The sequence below is a fragment of the Leiobunum rupestre genome, chromosome 9 (assembly GCF_980474605.1).
Source record: "Leiobunum rupestre chromosome 9, qqLeiRupe1.1.hap1, whole genome shotgun sequence".
Lineage (NCBI taxonomy): Eukaryota > Metazoa > Arthropoda > Arachnida > Opiliones > Sclerosomatidae > Leiobunum > Leiobunum rupestre.
This window is the reverse complement of record NC_143392.1, coordinates 15141892-15162731: the sequence shown is the minus strand read 5'-3', so window position 1 is coordinate 15162731 and position 20840 is coordinate 15141892. Positions and strand designations below refer to the sequence as shown.

The window sequence follows — 20840 nt, the reverse complement described above, 5'->3', positions numbered from 1 at the left end:
TTTTGTGTGGTCCATTGTTTACGCTTTTTAAAATCCAGAAACATGTTATAAAAGAAAGATTTTGTCGTCGCTTTTTATATTTTTAAATAGCGTGTACATTCTACAAGAAGGAGCTTAATTTGCCCTCTCATTTCACGTTATTTAAGCCACAGACGCGTCATTATCAAAGAGAATGTGTTAAAAAAATGCGTAGCTTGCGGTTGTTGTTAAGAAGAAAATACTCTTTTTCTTGAAGGACGTTGAAAATGCCAGTACCCGTCTCTCGTTTCATTCTTAATTAAATTGTTTATGGAAGTGTTTTTTGCTGGAGAGTGAACTTTACTCGCCTCAGAGCGGGCTTACGAAATCAATTTAGTTATGGATACTTGGACGCGTATTTTGGTTTAGGGTTTCGGATTTTAAGCGATGGGCGAAATATGCAATTAAACGGACATAATACCAAGACTTTCCACTTAATTGTACGTATAAAGTGTAAAGCCAAGTGTTTAGAATAGAACAGTTAATTAATGATTGTATATTTTACCAAGGGGTGTATGGGGTCGATAACTTTTTGTATTATCGTGTTTTCGTAGTTAATTTAAATTAGTAATCCCAAATGCTTAAATACCAATAAATGTAAGCGCAAAACTAAGTACATAATCAGTCTAGCTTTGATTTGTTGTATAGCGTCATCGTGTATTCGTAGTTAATTTAAATTAGTTATCCCAAATGCTTAAATACCAATAAATATAGACGCAAAACTAGCTTTGGTTTGTTAATTAACATAATTTTCATATAGACCACGCCTCGAATCTATACTGCCTTTTTGACAGCAATGGAAAAATATGAAATGAAATGTTCAAGTATTTAATATCTATTCCAAAAAATTCCGTAAAGAGCTGAGAAGTTTGGATTTTTTCTTATCTTAGAAGGTCTAAAGTCGTGAAAAAATGTTTTTGTCGGCCATTCCAATCCCAACAATTTATTCTAGAAAATCCTAGCAGCGGGCTTACAATATCGTCGCCAAATATACAATACACAGCGAATAAACGACCAGAAAAATCTAACCTTCAAAACAGCCGTTAAACCCTTTATAAAGAGCGTGGTTTCGAAAGAATTTCAGACGACGGGGCGGCGAATCTCCACAATGGAGTAAGCCTTATAAACTTTTAAAGTTAATATTTCCACGCCGTTTATAAAATAAGCTAAGAACGGGTGGGGTTTGAGGGCAAAACCCCTTTTATATATTATATTTTTGCAACCACCGACGCGGCCGAAAATCGCTTAGAATTCAATTCCCGCTCCAAAAAGCGCTACTCTCTTTTCCGGAAAGTCCCGAAAAATTCTAACCCCGTCTCCGGCTTTCGCCTCGTTTCGTACATGTATAGTTCCCTCGGCAATCCGCTGGAGAGCGCTTCCTTCCAGAGGAGAACCGCTACCAAGAGCCGACTTCCGTTCGGCGCGTCGCCTTTGCAGTCTCGATTCCCCTCTTCGGAACCATCTGGCAGAGGGGACCAGCACCCGACAGCGGCAGTCGTGGGGGTGGCTTCGAAGACAGCGCAGCTCTTCGTTTCGGCGCTACGAAGCCAGCGCGCCCGACAGTATAACGCGTACGTCGAACTTCTATTACACCCGCCCAGATCCTTTTTTCATCACGGGAAATTTCGTAGCGGTAGATTTATCTTTTCCCTCGCGTGGATCACGAGGTGCCGTGGAAAAACGCGACCGTCATCAGCCCCTGACTTTGTGGAATCTCCAAAAATGGGGCCCAGTATAACGTTGACCCTATCCGAAAGCGTAACGCGCGGGTCCCGTCATTGCGGGCGCAAAATTCGACTGTAAAACTTCAGGATATTTGCGTCAAACACGGAATAATGGCTGATCCGCGCATTATCATCGAAGGATGTTTAAAATACAGGGATTACAGAAAGGTGGGAGACGTTATTACATTGTTCTATTCGACTTGCTTTTGTTTCAAAGAGGAGGGTTAAAAGGAAAACATGTTTTTTTTTCTTTGTTTATCGTGATCGCAGTGGAAATGCAGATGGTGCGTCGTCAGCAAACTCTCTCCCGTTGCAGGTGCGTTACGATTGCTTTTACTGTTACTTGTTTTACTGGCGTTATTTGAAACGCGCGTGTTCCATATGGTGATGGCTGAGATTTCAGTGATCTACCGTTCGAAATGGCAGATGCTAAGAATTTATGGTGATTTGATGATGGGGTATACCTTGTTGTTGTTGAAATTTTATTTTAGTTTGCAATGGCTGGCTGATATATTGTCGAAATTGCGTGTATTATAATAATTATAATAATTTATTTGAAATTGTAAATCATTTACATTTGTCATATTATATTATAGGGCTAATTAATAACCTGACTTTTAAGCCGCAACACAGATATAGAGTTACTTTAACTGATTTAAATTTTTAAGATTTATGCATTATCAGAAGTCTTAAAGTTTTTTTTAATTTTCATATTTGTTTTCAATGTTTTTAAAGGTTAGACTTGATATTTTGGTACCACCCTTTTTCTAAATTTCGGATAAGAACTTGCTTTAACTACAAAACTTGTTGAGGTTAAAGGTAATAGTGAGTGTTGGGCGGCCACATGAATTTATTTAATTAAAAGTCGCTATATGACTTGGCCTAAGGTGGTGCCTTGGGTATTAGCTTAGCTGATTTTTATTATTAATATTATTAATAATATATTAATAATATTATTATTATTACTACCTTCACGTTAAAGTAGTAGTGGACGAATTGTAAACAAAAATCCCATTCTTCAAATTTAATCGTCCTCCATCGATCCTACCGAGAGAATCGTTAATATTTTCTACTCAAATACAAAGCACGTGGTTAATACGAAAGATGTTGGGTATCTTCCCATTAGACCGAATTCCGCCAATGATTTTGATGAAATTAGCCCAAAGGCGGGTTTTGTATTTTTCTAATCGACCGACGCAATATTCACAATTGAGCGACCACAAAAAAAATAGTTTTTCTTTCTACTCCTTTTGATTTTTTATGGAAGCATTTTAATATATTTTTAAGTCTGTTAGGTTAGGTTAGGTTACGTTAGGTAACACTGCATTCTGTTCTGACAGATGCCGAAACGGATAAACCCGAATCCTAAATCCGCCAAAGTGCGGCTTTTTCGGTCGAATGGGATTGGGTTCGGTCGAATGGGATTCGGCGCAATGGAACAGATTCAGATGATGAGCTAAAGATATTTTGATTAATTTGGCGGGCGTTTAAGATTTTGGGTTGAAACATTTTTAATATCTGACACCGTGGCGCTGCTCAAATGGAACCAAAAGCCTAAATCTAGGTACTGGCCCAGTAGTTTATTGGTTTAAAATAGTACTGACGTCTTAGTAGAAGCCTTAAAATTCGATTTACGAAACACAGAATTTCCGACAATCCAATCTTAAATCGTGGAGAAGATTTAATTAGTGTGTAATTAAAAGGGAAGACCGTTACAATAGAGGAATTATAACATCAAATTGAGTTTCCCAAAAGAAGAGAAAACCATTTTAACTCCATAATAACATAATTTAAAAAGAAAAAAAACGTGAAAAACTTTTCAATTTCCCCGAGATAAAAACGTATGTTACTTTTCCCGAACTTAAAAAGTAGCTAGGCTCCAGAAACCCCCCCTCCCCCCGCCAAGAGAAAAAAAGATGGAAATAGAGCTGTCGTATTGTGAGGAGAAAAGTTAGTTTTATAAGCTATAAGTTGGTCGCGATTCGGTAACCTATCTTTGGTGACCTTCCGCGAAGAGCGACGGAAAATGGAAAGGCTGACGTCGGGGAATCGCGGAGAACGGGTAGCCTCAAATCTTCTTTTTTTCGGTCTTTCTTTTCTTTTGGTAATCTTCAAGAACTAATTTCTGCGCTTCTTCGCGGTAAAGGAAACTTCCCCATACGCTCTGTTGACTTATTTTTCATTTCCGGCCTTTTTTCTGTCCATTTTATTCAGTTTCATTCTTTTTCTCTCCCCTTTATTCCATCAAAATTAAATAAACCCAGAATAGAAATACTTGGTAATATAAAGAAAAAAACTAACCCAAGATCAAATTTGATTATATGTAATTTCCCCATTGGACGACAACTCCGTCGATATCCAAGCGATAAAATATACAATATATAAACCTTTCGAAAAAATAAACCATATTAGTAACGTAAGAATAAATATTCAAGCTCATATTTTTCATTATTCGCTTACCCCCGCCCCTGGAAGATTAGCTTCGCTGACTGGCTCGTTACGATGGCGACTCACGCTAGGCGTCGCTTCGGAGTTTTGACCCGAAGAGGCGTGGAAAAGTACGCTTATTGCTCCGCACCACGACATATCGTAAGGGTACTCGCAAACTCTCGGGTATAATTGCTTTACCAGTTGGCTGTATTCCGCCAAAAATATGGACGTTTTTGAAAGCACATTGGACAGTATGGGATTACACTTTTTTAAAGCTTAAAATGAATATTTGAATATTTAAATATTTAAATAAGTGTCTTAAGGATAAAGGCTTTTTAGAGGTTATGATACATACACGTATTATCGTCGATTTTTATACACAGAAAGAATTAAAAAAAAATTAAATTATCTAAAAATCGCAAAACCAAAATTTTATTTTGTGTCTTTTATGCCGAAGTTTTCCTGTATTGTTCTTTTGTTTACAGTTTTTACAGTAGATAGACAGGTTAATCCAGGGCTAGAAAACGTGTAGAGGAAATTTATAAAAGTGTACATTTTACTTTTTCTCTACACGTTTTCTAGCGCTGGATTAACTTTTCTAGTATTGCTTAAAATAGTCTTATAGTAAATTCGAAATTAAGCCTTTGATGGTTAACAACAGCACTAAGCTATTGACCCATTAATTAAGTAAATTATTTGGGTCAAATCAAAGCACAACCCTTTATTTTGCGCTGTTTTTTACCAAAGCCCATAATATTGGGTTATTTATTTTTACCCAACCATTTGGCAAGTTTTAAATTTACCCAACTTTGGGTTATTTATTTTTACCCAACCATTTGGGCAGTCATTAATTTACCCAACTTTGGGTTATTTCCTTTCCCCCAACCATTTGGGCAGTTTTTAATCTACCCAACTTTGGGTTATTTATTTTTACCCAACCATTTGGGCAGTTTTTAATCTACCCAACTTTGGGTTATTTATTTTTACCCAGCCATTTGGGCAGTCGTTAATTTACCCAACTTTGGGTTATTTATTTTTACCCAACCATTTGGGCAGTCATTAATTTACCCAACTTTGGGTTATTTCCTTTCCCCCAACCATTTGGGCAGTTTTTAATCTACCCAACTTTGGGTTATTTATTTTTACCCAACCATTTGGGCAGTTTTTAATCTACCCAACTTTGGGTTATTTATTTTTACCCAGCCATTTGGGCAGTCGTTAATTTACCCAACTTTGGGTTATTTATTTTTACCCAACCATTTGGGCAGTCGTTAATTTACCCAAAATTGGGTTATTTATTTTTACCCAACGATTTGGGCAGTTGTTAATTTACCAAACTTTGGGTGATTATTTTTACCCAACTTGGGTTGTTTTCATTTTGCCCAAATTTATTGGTAGGTGAAATACTGACCCAAAATTTGGATAACAATTGACCCAAAATGGGTAAAATTTGCCCCAACCTATTTTAGCGTGTAGAACTTTTTTGTAATAAGGCTTAAACTGGCGCCATCTGGTATAAATAACAGCATTAATTTCGAACCTCTAATGGCTTCCATTTAAATGTTTGTTTCACTGTATGCAGTCTATTTTCCCTGCAATATTTGTGATTTTTTTCAATCAATGACGTTCTCATAATAATAATAATAATACAAATCGAAACGTACTATACTATTAAAAGAATTCTATACAATTCTCAAAGTTCCCATTCAACCAACGGCGTAATAAACATGACTAGAAGCGAACCAAATCGGTTTCCTATAATAAAAGAAAGTAAATGTTTTTCTATACCTCCCGTGTATTTGCAAAGCAGTTATCCGTATAGACGAGCAAACGAATACAAGAAATAGGGCAAAGCAATAAAGGAGTAAAATGTAAGACCTATTTTGAAAACGTCGAGCGTAAACTAACCTATCGAATTCTAATAAATCGTTGAAGGGACCACGCACTATTTGTATAATCCCTTTTGTTTATCGAGTAAATGGTTTACGAAAATAAATGGTTTAATTATGCAATCGAATGGACGACGTGGACACCGTAGCCAATCGATAAGGAATCCTTAGCAATGCAAAACTTCAGTCCGCATAGAGCCCGAAAGGACAGTCGCGAGCCGCGATGGTAAATATCTTATGCCAAAGAAGCCCCTCCGAGAAAAATCCCAAATCGGGGTCATCCGCCCTCGACTGCTTCCGACCTCAGTGTACCCCCTTTTCCTCAATCACGAAGCGAGAGGGTTAACTCATAGTTTTAATGGTCAGCATTTGATTCCGTGAAAAATTTTATGGAGTTGAGGCAATTGAAATACATTCAGTATTAATTAATAAAGCGGTCTGGGTTATTGTTTTCTATCTGGGTACTGGAAATAAATTAGCTTTGCTTGAATACATTATTAACACGAGATAGTTTTATGAGACGGAAATAGGAGGTAAAAAAAGATTTATCAATAGATTTATAAATAATGTATTTCAATAGATTTATAATTAATGTATTTGAATAAATTTATAATTAATGTATTTCAATAGATTTATAATTAATGTATTTGAATAGATTTATAATTAATGTATTTCAATAGATTTATAATTAATGTATTTGAATAGATTTATAATTAATGTATTTCAATAGATTTATAATTAATGTATGTGAATAGATTTATAATTAATATATTTCAATAGATTTATAATTAAAGTATTTCAATAGATTTATAATTAATGTATTTCAATAGATTTATAATTAATGTATTTCAATAGATATAAAATCAATATATTTCAATAGATTTATAATTAATGTATTTCAATAGATTTATAATTAATGTATTTCAATAGATTTATAATTAATGTATTTCAATAGATTTATAATTAATGTATTTCAATAGATTTATAATTAATGTATTTCAATAGATTTATAATTAATGTATTTCAATAGATTTATAATTAATGTATTTCAATAGATATAAAATCAATATATTTCAATAGATTTATAATTAATGTATTTCAATAGATTTATAATTAATGTATTTCAATAGATTTATAATTAATGTATTTCAATAGATTTATAATTAATGTATTTCAATAGATTTATAATTAATGTATTTCAATAGATTTATAATTAATGTATTTCAATAGATTTATAATTAATGTATTTCAATAGATTTATAATTAATGTATTTCAATAGATTTATAATTAATGTACTTTAAAACAGCTACACATTTTAAAGAACTGCATAGAAATCATTTTTTTACATTTTGGCACGGTAACCATGGAAATACCGCGGGAATGGGAGGAAATCACATTGATATTTTATTTTCGGTTAGAGAATGGATGGAATAGGTAATTTTGAGTTCGGGAATTGTCGGTAATGAATTATCAATCTTGTCGCGGTAACCGTGGAAATACCGCGGGAATGGGCGGAAATTAGGTATCTTTTTTGCAGTTAGAGAATGGACGGAAAAGGTAATTTATAGTACGCGATAGTTTTGTCAACCTTTCTACAGTGCTTGGAATCGGGAAAATTAATTTCGGGAATTGACGGGAGCGATTAAACTATTAATAATTAATAACAAATATTAGAAAAGAAATGGAAGGTTAAAATTTCTGCCAAATCATCCCTATAACTCCAAATTATGTTAATTTAAAATATTACCATAATTAACTGACTCTGCAGATTTTTAATAAAATTTGACCAAAAGCTAATTATAACCCTAGGTAAGGTTTAAGTTATGGATATTCTCCTATACGTTGCGGTAAACAGAATAATACCTCCTCATAATCAAAAACGCCAGATTCCCAAAACAATCAACTCCTATTTTTTTCTATAAACAAAAACAATCCAAAACACAAGTTTTTTTCTAATGGTATAATCACGATTAAAACTCCCACCATCACCAACTTTTCGTGGAAATAATGTTTACCAACCAATTACACGCGAGTTTCGTAATATCCACTCCATTAAACTTCAGCGCGAGCCAGCAACTGGAAACACCCCTTTTACATATCCGCGCTCAAACGCAATTTAGCGAGTAAACGTCGGGTCATTTTAAGGAAAGGACTACGGTACAGTTCAGGTTAGAATATATACGCGCAATCTATGTAAAACTAGAAAGCGATACGTCTATTACGAAGGTGGGAAGGGCGCGAGCAAAAAACGTAAGAGGGGCCAATTTGAGTTTCGAATCTTTAAAGGAGGTCATCCTTTTTTTGCGATATTTTTTTCGCGAACCAAAAATTCGTTCTCCTTAGCCGTAAAATTAATGCATTTTACATTTACCTTCGCTATCGCAGTACATTGAATTTGAGAAGGGCCCGTTCTAGTGGAAGTACGCGCGTTGATGCGGGCCCCCGGTTAAGGGTAGCCCCATTTTTTGCGCTCTCTTCGGGGGGTGAATGCGAAAGGGATTCGAGCCACGGGAACTTCTAATATCGATTGGATTTTTCGGCCACCTTCGTTCGTGGTTTTCCCCTTCACCCATGGCCGTATATATTTGGTTGTACCGTCTTGTACGGGTCCTTACCAAAAATACATCCCACGGTACATGTATAAGTGGTATACGGAACTTATATTAAACCGTTGGGTCTATCTCTCGGCCACATATTTTCCTCTCCATAAGGTATATTACAAAGACCATATTTTACTGGTCAAAGATGTATTTGACAACCTAGAAATCATTTTTACCTTTGAAATTTTTGTAATTATGTGGAAATTGAAATCTTTAGAACACCGTGGATCGTAATATTTAATATTATTTTTATTATTGCGTTACACAAAGTTGTCAGTACTTAATTAAATTTATTTAAAAAGTTAATTTTGCGTTTCTACTTCAAAATATATAATATTATTTATTTTGGGTGTTATTAAACTTAATTATTAGTAATAACAACTCATTAAACTAAATTTATTTCAAAATTATCCTTTATATACTATTTATTAAGAAAATATAATTCGGAATGAATTAATATTTATATATCCTTCGTAATATAACAATTTTTTTCATAGCAAACAGAAATTTTCATTTGAAATGAAATTGCTATTGGCCATTGGATAATGAATAATAAATGATAATAATAAAAATAATAATCAACTAGGGTTATAGTAAAATTTCCTAGAAAACGTGTTTAGATTTTATTGGATACAATTTACACATTATTGAGGGATAGCTTAACTAGTGTATTCAAAAATGGTTATTAAATTATGGTCTAGAAAATATAACTACTTTTTATAATTAACGTATGCTTTATATGAATCTACTCCATTGCGCCGAATCCCATTCGACCGAACCCAATCCCATTCGATCGAAAAACTCGCACCTCTCCGGGTTTAGGATTCGGTTTTATCCGTTTCAGCATCTGTCAGAACAGCATGCAGTGTTACCTAACCTAACCTAACCTAACCAGGCAATTTTTAAAGTGGTCAAGTCATTTGCTCACTAGCACCACAATTTCCTGTCCTTTCGCTCAACTGTGAATATTGCGTCGGTCGACTAGAAAAATACAAAACCCGCCTTTGGGCTAATTTCATCAAAAACATTGGCGGAATTCGGTCTAATGGGAATTCGCTCGAATGGGATTCGGCGCCATGGCAAGATACCCTTTATATTAATGTTTAATTTAAAGAAATAATAATATTTTAAATAATTTTCGAAGACCAATACTATTAAAGTAATTTAATTATATCCCTACCACGCACAAGTTTCTTCTTAACGTGTGTGGATTGGGAAGGTGTAGTATACCTATTTATGTTTGTAAAACCTATAAAATGCACAAATAAATTAAATTAATAATAATCATAATAATATTTATCGATATATTAATCTATATAGCCAAAAAGATAAAAATAATCATTAATCTAAGATAGACAATCATTAAATTACTATCATAATAAAATAATTTTTAATTTATCAGATTATATATCCATGAAATACTTTTAAATGTGGAACGTACGTCATTGCCAAATATCCTTATGACCGCGGTAGTCCGTTGGGTGGGAAAAAAGCGAACACGCAATGGAATTCCTATAGCCTCGTATCGATACAGTTATATATTTAGGAAACTTTTGCCCGTACATGCAACGCCAGTATATAGAATGCGCGCTATTCGGGAGCATCTCTATAGAATGGAGGCCAGAACTTCTTCCTGGTCTGATAACCACCATCGAAAGGGGAGGGCTGCTTTCATCGGGAATTTTTTGGTGGTGGCCAGTTTTTTCTTTTTTATCTGGGGTTGGTTTCAGAAAAGAGTTGCGTCTTTGAAGGGAGGGGGGGGGGAGAAACCCTGGAATCCTTGAAAGGACAAACCTCTCGCTCCAACAACCAGAACCAAAAATAGAAATATATATATTTACAAGCAAGAATGCATTGGGGTTAACGCATCTGTAGCCTCTGATTTCATGATATCCGAAATATAGTCTCCGCCTACATGGAGAGAGAGCCCGTGTTGGTACCGCAGTGTCTTCCCCCCTTACCGGGAGAAAGAGGGTAAATATTACACGTACAAAGTTAAAGGGGCGTGGTTTTCCTTCAGGGGATCACTTGGCGACACGGGGTATACTATCCACATATTTACAAGCCCCTTTTTTCATTTGCTACGTGGGGTTATTTCATCTAGAACCACGCGCTGGATATAGGACATAGACTACTGTGCGTGCCCCCCAGACTGTTGTAGTACGGTAGCGAGCTACTTTTTAAAAAGCCTTTGCCGTATATAATCTACTTAGAAGTTTTTTTCACTCCCTCCTGAAATTATCTTCCCTTGGTCATCTTTGGAGTAATTTTCACGTCATGCGTCCTCCCCAGAAACGTTTTCGAGGCCCGAAATGACTTTAATACTCCGCGGCGCTAAGGTTTTTTCGTCGAGGAAACGTGGTGCCAACGTTGTTCCGACAAGCGAGGCAGCTCGCTGGGAAAAAAAGCCTAATTTGGAGAAGGTAAGGTTTTACGAAAAGAGAATATCAATGATTCCAATTATGAAGTCTCGCCGAGTCGCGAACAAAACTTAATAGATTGACGTTGCTGTTGTTTCTATGCACAATTGCGGTGTATTGCACGTACCTTCTGTAATATTGTTGACTAATTGCCGCACGTAGCCAATTTGGTCTCTGTACACGCGATTTAATAATATTTTTTATAAATTTTACCATCGAATATATTTTAATTCTTAATGTCCTAAAAATCACTAATCGTTTTATAACTACCATAAATATCACGTCCTTAACATTAATAATAGATTAATCGCTTTAGTTATACACTTAATTATTAATTTAAAATCCAAGCAGAGATCTATTTTTAACTTATTTTTTAAAATAATATTTTAATACATGAAAATATTCCATTCTAAACCTATTGGATCGCTTCAATAGACTCTTATATAAAAAATGTTCGGTGACTTGCCTAGAAGTAGTACTACAGAGAGTCAGGACATACTTTTAAAGCACGCGCTGCTTAATATTTAACGCGCCTCAACTTTAGCCTTACAAATAAAGCTAACCTGAATATTTTATGCGGTGACTCGCGCATGCGCGTAGGTGAGGTAAGATAAAGATATAACAATTTATTAATATAATTCCCAAATAAAATTAACATATTTTTAACGTATTTTTTCAAAATTATAAAAGTGAAATATTTTGTACTTGGCCTATTGATGATAAGCTACATTTAAGAGTGATTTGGCGAAATTAAAATATTTATACTCCTAATGAAAAATTTAATTAAATTAATTTGTAACTCATTTACTTCCCAAAAAATCCTACCGCTTAATAATATAGGACGTATTTTACTCGGAATAAATAAAATATAAGATTTAAATAAAAGTTTTAATATTGATCCTTTGAAAATGAAATATAATTCCGCTTCAGAATAGAAAGGTCTGGTGGTTAGACGAGTGAGAATTTAGTCCGATTCTCGGCTGCCAATTAGACATTAATAAGACACCTCCCCGGAGGAACCTTTAATTAAAAGGGCTCCCCCTTTAAAGCTCTTTTAATTTCCGTTTTGGCAGCGCCATCTAGCGATTGTAAAAGAGACACCGCCTTTTTACGTGGCGCGTAATGGGAAGCGAATGGTCGTAACGTTGTAAGCGCTCTCTTTTCAAAATAACGGAAACTAAAGGAGTAATTGACGTCCCAACGGCGCCTTTTCCCCACCCTACCCCCTCCCTTTTCCTTTTCCTATAGGCTACTCCACCACGAAGCCTACTATACTTCTGCAATTAGCGGAGTGAAAGGATTGAGGCTATAAAAGATACTTTGCACGGCTCAAAATATACCTAATCTTTGGAGTAGGTTATAAAATATCCTTAAACCAAGCGGGGATTATATTGTTTACTCTTTGTTTAGCTTAAATATTATTTTAAATATTAGAGCCTATGCTATTATTTATGTTTTATTTTATATTGAAACCAGAAAAGGTTTTGAAAATAAACGTCGAATATTTTCTATCTTTATTAGCTCAACAAATAATTAAAATATATGTCATTGATTTCCTATCCGTTTTAATCATACTGAACATTTAATATAAATTATCAATCGTTATTTATAGTATATACTAAATTACATAATATTTTTATACTTTAATTTAAAAATGAAAATGAAATGTAAATAAACTATATTTTGTTTGTTATTAGCTCAACGAAAATTTAATTTATATACCATGCATATTGAAACAAAATTTTATTCAAAGTCCATTTTAAATATATCTGAGCATTTAGTATAAACGTGTCCGTTTTAAATCAAATTGGACACTTACTCGAAACATGTTTATTTTTTAAATCAAAACTGTACACTAACTATAAACATTTTCCTGTTTTAAATGAAACTTAATATTTAATATGAAACACCACGTTCGTTTTATATCAACCTGAACATTTACTATAAACACAGGTCTGTTTTAAATCAACCTGAACATTTACTATAAACACAGGTCTGTTTTAAATCAACCTGAACATTTACTATAAACACAGGTCTGTTTTAAATCAACCTGAACATTTACTATAAACACAGGTACTTTTTTAAATCAACCTGAACATTTACTATAAACACAGGTCTGTTTTAAATCAACCTGAACATTTACTATAAACACAGGTCTGTTTTAAATCAACCTGAACATTTACTATAAACACAGGTCTGTTTTAAATCAACCTGAACATTTACTATAAACACAGGTCTGTTTTAAATCAACCTGAACATTTACTATAAACACAGGTCCTTTTTTAAATCAACCTGAACATTTACTATAAACACAGGTCTGTTTTAAATCAACCTGAACATTTACTATAAACACAGGTCTGTTTTAAATCAACCTGAACATTTACTATAAACACAGGTCTGTTTTAAATCAACCTGAACATTTACTATAAACACAGGTCTGTTTTAAATCAACCTGAACATTTACTATAAACACAGGTCTGTTTTAAATCAACCTGAACATTTACTATAAACACAGGTCTGTTTTAAATCAACCTGAACATTTACTATAAACACAGGTCTGTTTTAAATCAACCTGAACATTTACTATAAACACAGGTCTGTTTTAAATCAACCTGAACATTTACTATAAACACAGGTCTGTTTTAAATCAACCTGAACATTTACTATAAACACAGGTCTGTTTTAAATCAAGCAGAACATTTACTATAAACACAGGTCTGTTTTAAATCAACCTGAACATTTACTATAAACACAGGTCCTTTTTTAAATCAACCTGAACATTTACTATAAACACAGGTCTGTTTTAAATCAACCTGAACATTTACTATAAACACAGGTCTGTTTTAAATCAACCTGAACATTTACTATAAACACAGGTCTGTTTTAAATCAACCTGAACATTTACTATAAACACAGGTCTGTTTTAAATCAACCTGAACATTTACTATAAACACAGGTCCTTTTTTAAATCAACCTGAACATTTACTATAAACACAGGTCCTTTTTTAAATCAACCTGAACATTAACTACAAAACACCAATCTACATAAATCAATAAATCTTTAATTTAGTTTTATTAATTAAAATATTATTAATTACATAATTTAATTAGCTAATGAAAACTCTTCTTTATCATTCTTAATAAATCGAAGACCACCAGAAACCAATGTATATACGTTACTAAGACCACTAGAAACCAATGTAGGCCTATATACGTTACTAAAATTCCAACCACGAAAAACAGCGTACATACACTAACTCCTGTATGTATAATAGAACCCAAAGTTATATAATTCTAGTGTTAAATTACGACCAGCTCCGCACTGCGGGTAGTTTTTCACGGCCTTATCCCGAGCCATTTAATACGGACATATTTCACACCGGGAAATACGAGTACGCCGTTACGTATGCAGTAACGTTTAAATGATATAAACGATTAACAGAGTCGTAAAAAAAGGGGTGACGTCTAAAGCGCAATTTTATCATCGTCCCGTTCTCCTTCGCACCGCGTGGCTTAATCTACGACCACCGGGTTACGTCATAAATCTAAATAATCATCGAGTGCTCTTTTATATCACACCCGGAGAGGGAGGAAGCTAGTTTCCTGACCAAGCGATGGAATATATTATAGACAAATGGCAAGAAAAATAAGCTTCGCATCCGTAAACGGTACAGCGCTATTCCATATGGAAAATTATGGAGTGCAATTAAATGTAAATTTACCGTGTAAAAATATAAAATTAAATTATCGAAATAGGCCAAAGCCATAAATTTAGGAGGCCGGCTGGAAGTTGAAATTATTTTCGTAGACGATTTATGAATTTTGCCTGCGCTTCGCGGCGATGGAAATATCAGAGTGATCCAGAGTGTCTCGACGAACACTAGCTACGGTCCACTTGCCATCGTCCCCGGCGTATCGCGTTTCAATTTTTGGATCCTAGTTGTAATAGATAACGTAAGTTAGGTGGTAGTGGCGTCATAAGCGTGTTGAGGGGTAAGGACTGCGATGTCGAGTCGAGCTGTCAGGTAGACTCCGAGGCTCGTTCCGGGGTTTGTTGACGCATGCTCGGCTTTTCATGCTTCTTTTAACTTTCGGAAGAAGCTGCCGACTTCTTGACAGGGCTTTTCCGGTCATTAGCCGCTCGTCCTTTGCCTACTAACGCAACTCCGAGACACCCCGCGTTCTGATACCAGGCTCATTGCTTAGCCGTTGCTTTCAATTCCCTACGCGCAACGTCCACGGTGTCTTACCCTCGTAATGGAAAAAGTGGAGGGATAATCCCAAGTATAGACTGCCGTTGGCGTTTTCATTACAGCCAGATACGTTTTTTAGAAAATGGCTCGATATCCCGAGTTACACTAAAAAGTTTTAATTGCTATTGGATTATTTTTTACGTGGTTTTAATGGTCTCCTTTCTACCAACCTAAGGTTGGTTATATCTGTATGAGGGGTATTTCCAAAAAACCTTGTAAAAAGTTCCAATGTTTTATATTCCTGCGCGCCAATTAAGTTGGGAGATACAAACTTACGTAAGCGTACGGAAGAAAAATTAAATTGTGTTTTATTTAGAATGGATATGAAGGTATTTTTGTACATTTATATCATCAGTATTAACTAAATCTTTCAAAATACAACAGCAATCAAAATTATTTTATATTTATTTTTATATTTAAAAGTGTTATATCAAATATTATAGATTTATTCCCTGCATTGAATTAATTAATTTTAAATTATATTGTCATAAGTTTATACATTGAATCTTATCATGAATACTCAATCAAACCATTCACCGATTTAAAGCCGATTGTTGATAGTTGCCTTATACGTAGAGGTCGGCGGAACAAATAAATTAACCGCAAAAATTTCAATTAATCATTAAAATTATTATTATTTGTTTTATACGAATAAATTATACGAATAAACAACGATTTAACATGCAAAATTAATCATATTTTTCGAATATTTCTGAATAATTCTCGGTTAAGGATAAATATAAACAATCGTATAATTTCTTATTCAAACGCCGACCTCTACTTATACTCTTTTCGGACGAGGCTTAAAAACCAGGATTAGCCTCCGTTTAGTAAACAAAATTTTATTTTTCACACTGAAATGTACTTTAAAAAACGTATTATTAAGCTCTTTTTCAAAAAGTTATTTGGCGTTTGATGGCTGACACTATTTTATTTGTATTTCTGATCTCAATTAATTTAATTATAATTATTAACTAATTTAAAAATAGTTTAATATAATTACTTAAATTAAATTAATGTCCCGAGGGAAAATTAAATTATAACATTTACACTCCAAAATATATTATTTTTATTTATTAAAATTTATTTTTCTATTATTTATTAAAATTTATTTTATTATTATTTATCAAAATTTATTTTTCTATTATTTATTAAAATTTATTTTATTATTATTTATTAAAATTTATTTTATTATTATTTATCAAAATTAATTTTATTATTATTAATTAAAATTAAATTCCACATATGATAGCAAGCTTTTTCATTAACAAGATTAGGACCAAAGTAAAATATCCCTCCTTCACGTACAAACTTTTTTACTCGGTGACAATTCGAGAAATTCAATGAACTATAACCACACGATCATTTTTGGCAAACATCTGGAATTCAATCTCAATCTAAAGACATCTTTAGCTGGGCCCCCCATCATAAAATAATGAACAAGTACGTCATTATAGGGGACCCACTGAAACAATATTATTCGGGGTCAAGGGTCACGTCGAATCTAGCAATGAGGTAATAAATTCCCCCCTTTAATGTTTACACGAGAGCCGGGGGTCCAATAATGACGGAATACCCGAAAAAAGGGCCGAAACAAAAGACGAAAAAAAAAATAATCAGATCTGTCTAGCGAGAGATTAGGCTTTCATCGATAAATCACCCATTTTCTGGGGTTGGAGCGCCATCTTACGGAAATTTCTGGCTCCACAAAAAATAACTAATGCATTAGCGAATGCTCACGGTATAAAAATAAGCTGGAGGGTCCCCCAAAAAAGTCGCTTTTTTACGAGGTTGCCTAATCTGGGCACGAAGTCTTATCATCGAGATTTTCGGGGTATAGAAGTAAAACTATGGAGCCGTATTCGCTACCCCCCCTCCTTCTTATTATATAGAATGGGGTGAGAAAAGGGTAGTATTTCTTTCTCGAGGAATAACCACCAGCCAGATCCGCACTCTCGTATTAGCGAATGACGGGCTGGGGTGGAAGAAAGGCCCAGGAAAAAAGCCGAGGGTATTCGCATCTTATGTTAGCCTTCTACTAATCAATCAGGAGCTACTCTCTGAAGGACGGGCTTCTAATCCATTTTCATTCCCTTCCGAGCGCGACCCATCCTCCCCGCTGCTCCTACTACTACTACTACTACTACTACTACCGAGGATGTCTCCTAGATGGCGTTCTACACCCTCTCCCGTTCGAAGGAAAATGGGTGAGCACCCACGCGCGCCCTATACCAACACGCCCCGTTAGAGTTCGACTAAGGCTTGGCGATAACGCGTACAGTCGGTACCCTTCCGAACCTACAGACAGGCTTCAATCTAGACATTGGCGACACTATACGTGAAAGAGAAAAAAAAAGTAGGGAGCCAAGTTCGTAAGACAGTGTTCGTGTCCTTGGACTTAAGCCCCCAGATGGACGCGTTTCGAAGCATTACGGGCAATCAGCGGCGTAGGTACCCGAAGGATTAGATCGAACCCGAACGGAGACGAAATTGGTGGCCGAAACAAATCCAACTTCCCGTGACCTCTCTCGTAAAAGGGATTAGAATTAGATAAACGCCCGAGGGACTGGACGAAGGGACGACTCGGATTAAAAGCTGAGTCAACAACGTCCTCCTTTCCCGGAAACTCAGTGTCGTCGCTGAAGCGGTTTCCGAAGTATCAAAACGCGATACCTATAGTGTCCGCTAAAAACACTCTAAGGAATGTCGCGGTCCATCTTCGCGAAGTGCCAAAAGATGCGAAGGAAGAAAAATAAAGCGGAGTGTATATATCAGGGATGGTGCGGGAAGAAGGGAGAGATAGGACTGCAATCGGCAGCTCTCGATGGCTCGTCTTGGCTGGCTTTGGTGGGGCTCGTTTGATCACCGGCGGGTGGTCTGGGGAGTTCTTGATTCACGAGTCGAGCCCGCTCGCATTCCGACCTAACATTCCCAGAGTGGCAGACCCCGACCAAGTTGTTGACGACCGACCCGAGCTACTAGAGAAGTTCTTCTCGGAGGCCAGGGTGGAGGGGGGGGGGCGAAGGGCCATTTCCGACGACAAAGACGTCTCCTTTTGTCCCCGAGAGCGAGGCGCGTTGGGGCCCCCCGCGAGAACCTCAAAACTCCCATACGGCAGCGCCATAGCGCGCGTTGATCGCTCAAGATTTCCACCCACCTTCGACTCCCGGAATAGAGAATTCCCCCTTTGAAAAATATCTGACCTATAAAATCCGCGATCAACTGACGCTTTGGTGAGGGTTAGGCGCGACTACTTCCGGGCTTTGACTCGACTGTCAGTTGAAGTACATCCTTAACGGTGCCTCTAAACTGGCGGATACATAATGGAGGTCGTACGTTATTGGGATACCTTCCGATTTGAAGGAGACACGACGTGTTTTTGGCTGTCGCGTCACCGCGGACCTGGTTCGCTCCTCCTTACGGGGCCATCTACCAAAACCGGAAGGAGACAAAGGGATAGGCCTAATCTGGATTAAGAAAGGTAGGGTTACCCCGTGTGTCAACTTTCAAAATTGAAGTCAATGGATGGGGCTAATAACGTGGTTAACGTCGTATTCACGTTATGAATACGCTGTACAATCTTTACAAACCCGTTCCATTTCGAGGTAACTCGAACGAAAGCTTGACTCGCGGACAACGTAACAATAAAATATTACCCTTTATAAAAACAGTCATAAAGAAACATGTTGTCCCCTAAAAAACAGAATTGCAATTTTTCGGAATAAGGAGTCAGCTACTGTCACTTCTGACAGAAAAGTCAAACTCCGGAAGCTGTTCCTGATCTTACCAAAAGCGTCAGATGGTCACAGATTTTAGCAGTAGGAAGTTTTTCAAAGGGGTAGTTCTCTATTCCGGGTCCCGATGGACATCATACGCCATCAACCTTCTAGGCCATTGTAGTATTTTGAGGGGAAACCAAAGTGCCTAACTCTCGTGGACAAAACGTCTTTGTCATCCAGATGTTCGACTACTTAGAGTTGAATAAGGCAAAGATTGCTTCATTAGCGCTCTCTCAAATGCAAATTGGATTCCACAATGACCATCACTCCAAAATGGCCAATCCTAGTATAAGTGATGAACTCTGAAAAAAGTTAATCGCGTACCAAATATAAAAGCATCGAAACCACAAAAAGTAACGAATTAGCACGGATCATTTAACCCGGTGACAACAATCGCGGAGGCCCTGCTTAAAGAAATCTCCGTTCTTGTAGGCTAGTTTGATCGAGTAGGATATAAAGCTATTTACCAAGCAATAATAAATGACTTTGAATGAATTCTGGTCGCTCATCTCGGCGCGGCCAACGCAAACGAGAGAGCGCAGACAGACACGAAGCTACTTAGAAGTCTACGTCTTTCCTCCGCACCGTCGTTCTATATAAGGATGCGGGTGAGGACCGGTAAAGGGGACCTCGTATAAAGGCATTGTTTGTGTAGGCAGCGGAGAAGAGGGAAGATCTGGCTCGAAGCACCCCCTTTTTTAGCCCGACATGGTACATTACTCCACTTGCCATCAATCTCGACTCAATTTTGTGCCCGATTAGATCCGCGCCTCCTTTGTTCCCTCGTCGGATTGTTTGGCGAGAAAACGTCGAGCCGTTCTCCGAGCCACGCATCCCAGGCCGCACACTCTTCCGAAATTCAATCGAGCCGCCTCCAACTTCGGAAGCTCATCGATTTGTCGACGACGAATTCGCGCTTTCCTAAACGCGCGCGGTTCTCTTCTCAATGAAGCGAGCTCCATTTGCATATCAAGGCAATCCCTTTCCAATCCAACACTCCCTTGCTCCCACCAATACTACCCCGAGTACGCGCGGACGAACTACGGTACCCCCTGTTCAATCTGTCTGGGTCGAAATCTTCGGTTTTGGTTTATGAAGCGCGGCGACGCTGGTCTAACTCGAGAACGGCGACGACTCCAACTACCCGGAAATGCTAGTTGCTATGATGAGTTACTTCCGTTTCCGCCTGTCAAGCTGACAGAAAGCCCGTTCTGTATCTTCCTTATTAAGGACGAAATCTCGCGCTACAACGCGTCAAATCTAAATTAAATTCGATGCGTGGATATGATTTATAACTCAATTGATTCGGATTCGTTAAAAAAAGGTGAACTGAAGCATTGCATTTAATTATAACCGACACCTAACTAACGGTATAACTGCGCGAAAAATATAAAGTACCTGCAGTAACCCTAATTTGTTAATGGTAATAGCCAGTTTAGGGAACTGTGGTATGAAGAGCTTTCCACCAACGTTCTGTAAGCATTGTAAAACGGGCACCTAAATTAAAGGCATTAAAAGTCAGTAGCTGAATTGATCCTAAGATAGTGCCTTGGATATTAGTCTAGCTGATTATTATTTGATTATTTATTTATTTAATAATGATGAGTAACACTTCATAATTAAATCTAAGTTTGTCTTAATTAAATAGTAGAGATGTAATATTAAATTAAATTTGTGAAGATAACGTCTGACAAAGGCCATCAAAGTTCAGGTGACCTTTGCTGTT

The 20840-nt window shown here is 36.3% G+C and overlaps 1 protein-coding gene across 4 annotated transcripts in view; it reads left to right on the top strand.

The window, feature by feature from the left end:
* The window catches only part of LOC149926637 (uncharacterized), a 159751-nt gene that overhangs the window by 101494 nt on the left and 37417 nt on the right, over positions 1-20840 (top strand). For 3 of the 4 annotated variants that reach the window (XM_090158146.1, XM_090158150.1, XM_090158151.1), the window contains exons 1-2: positions 1486-1910; positions 2013-2058. The exons of the other annotated variant lie outside the window; for it this stretch is intronic. In XM_090158146.1, coding sequence (XP_090014272.1) covers positions 1854-1910; positions 2013-2058 — 103 coding nt within the window. In that variant the 5' untranslated portion in view covers positions 1486-1853. Of the gene's footprint in view, positions 1-1485; positions 1911-2012; positions 2059-20840 lie in introns of those variants that run through there. 4 annotated transcript variants of the gene reach the window in all.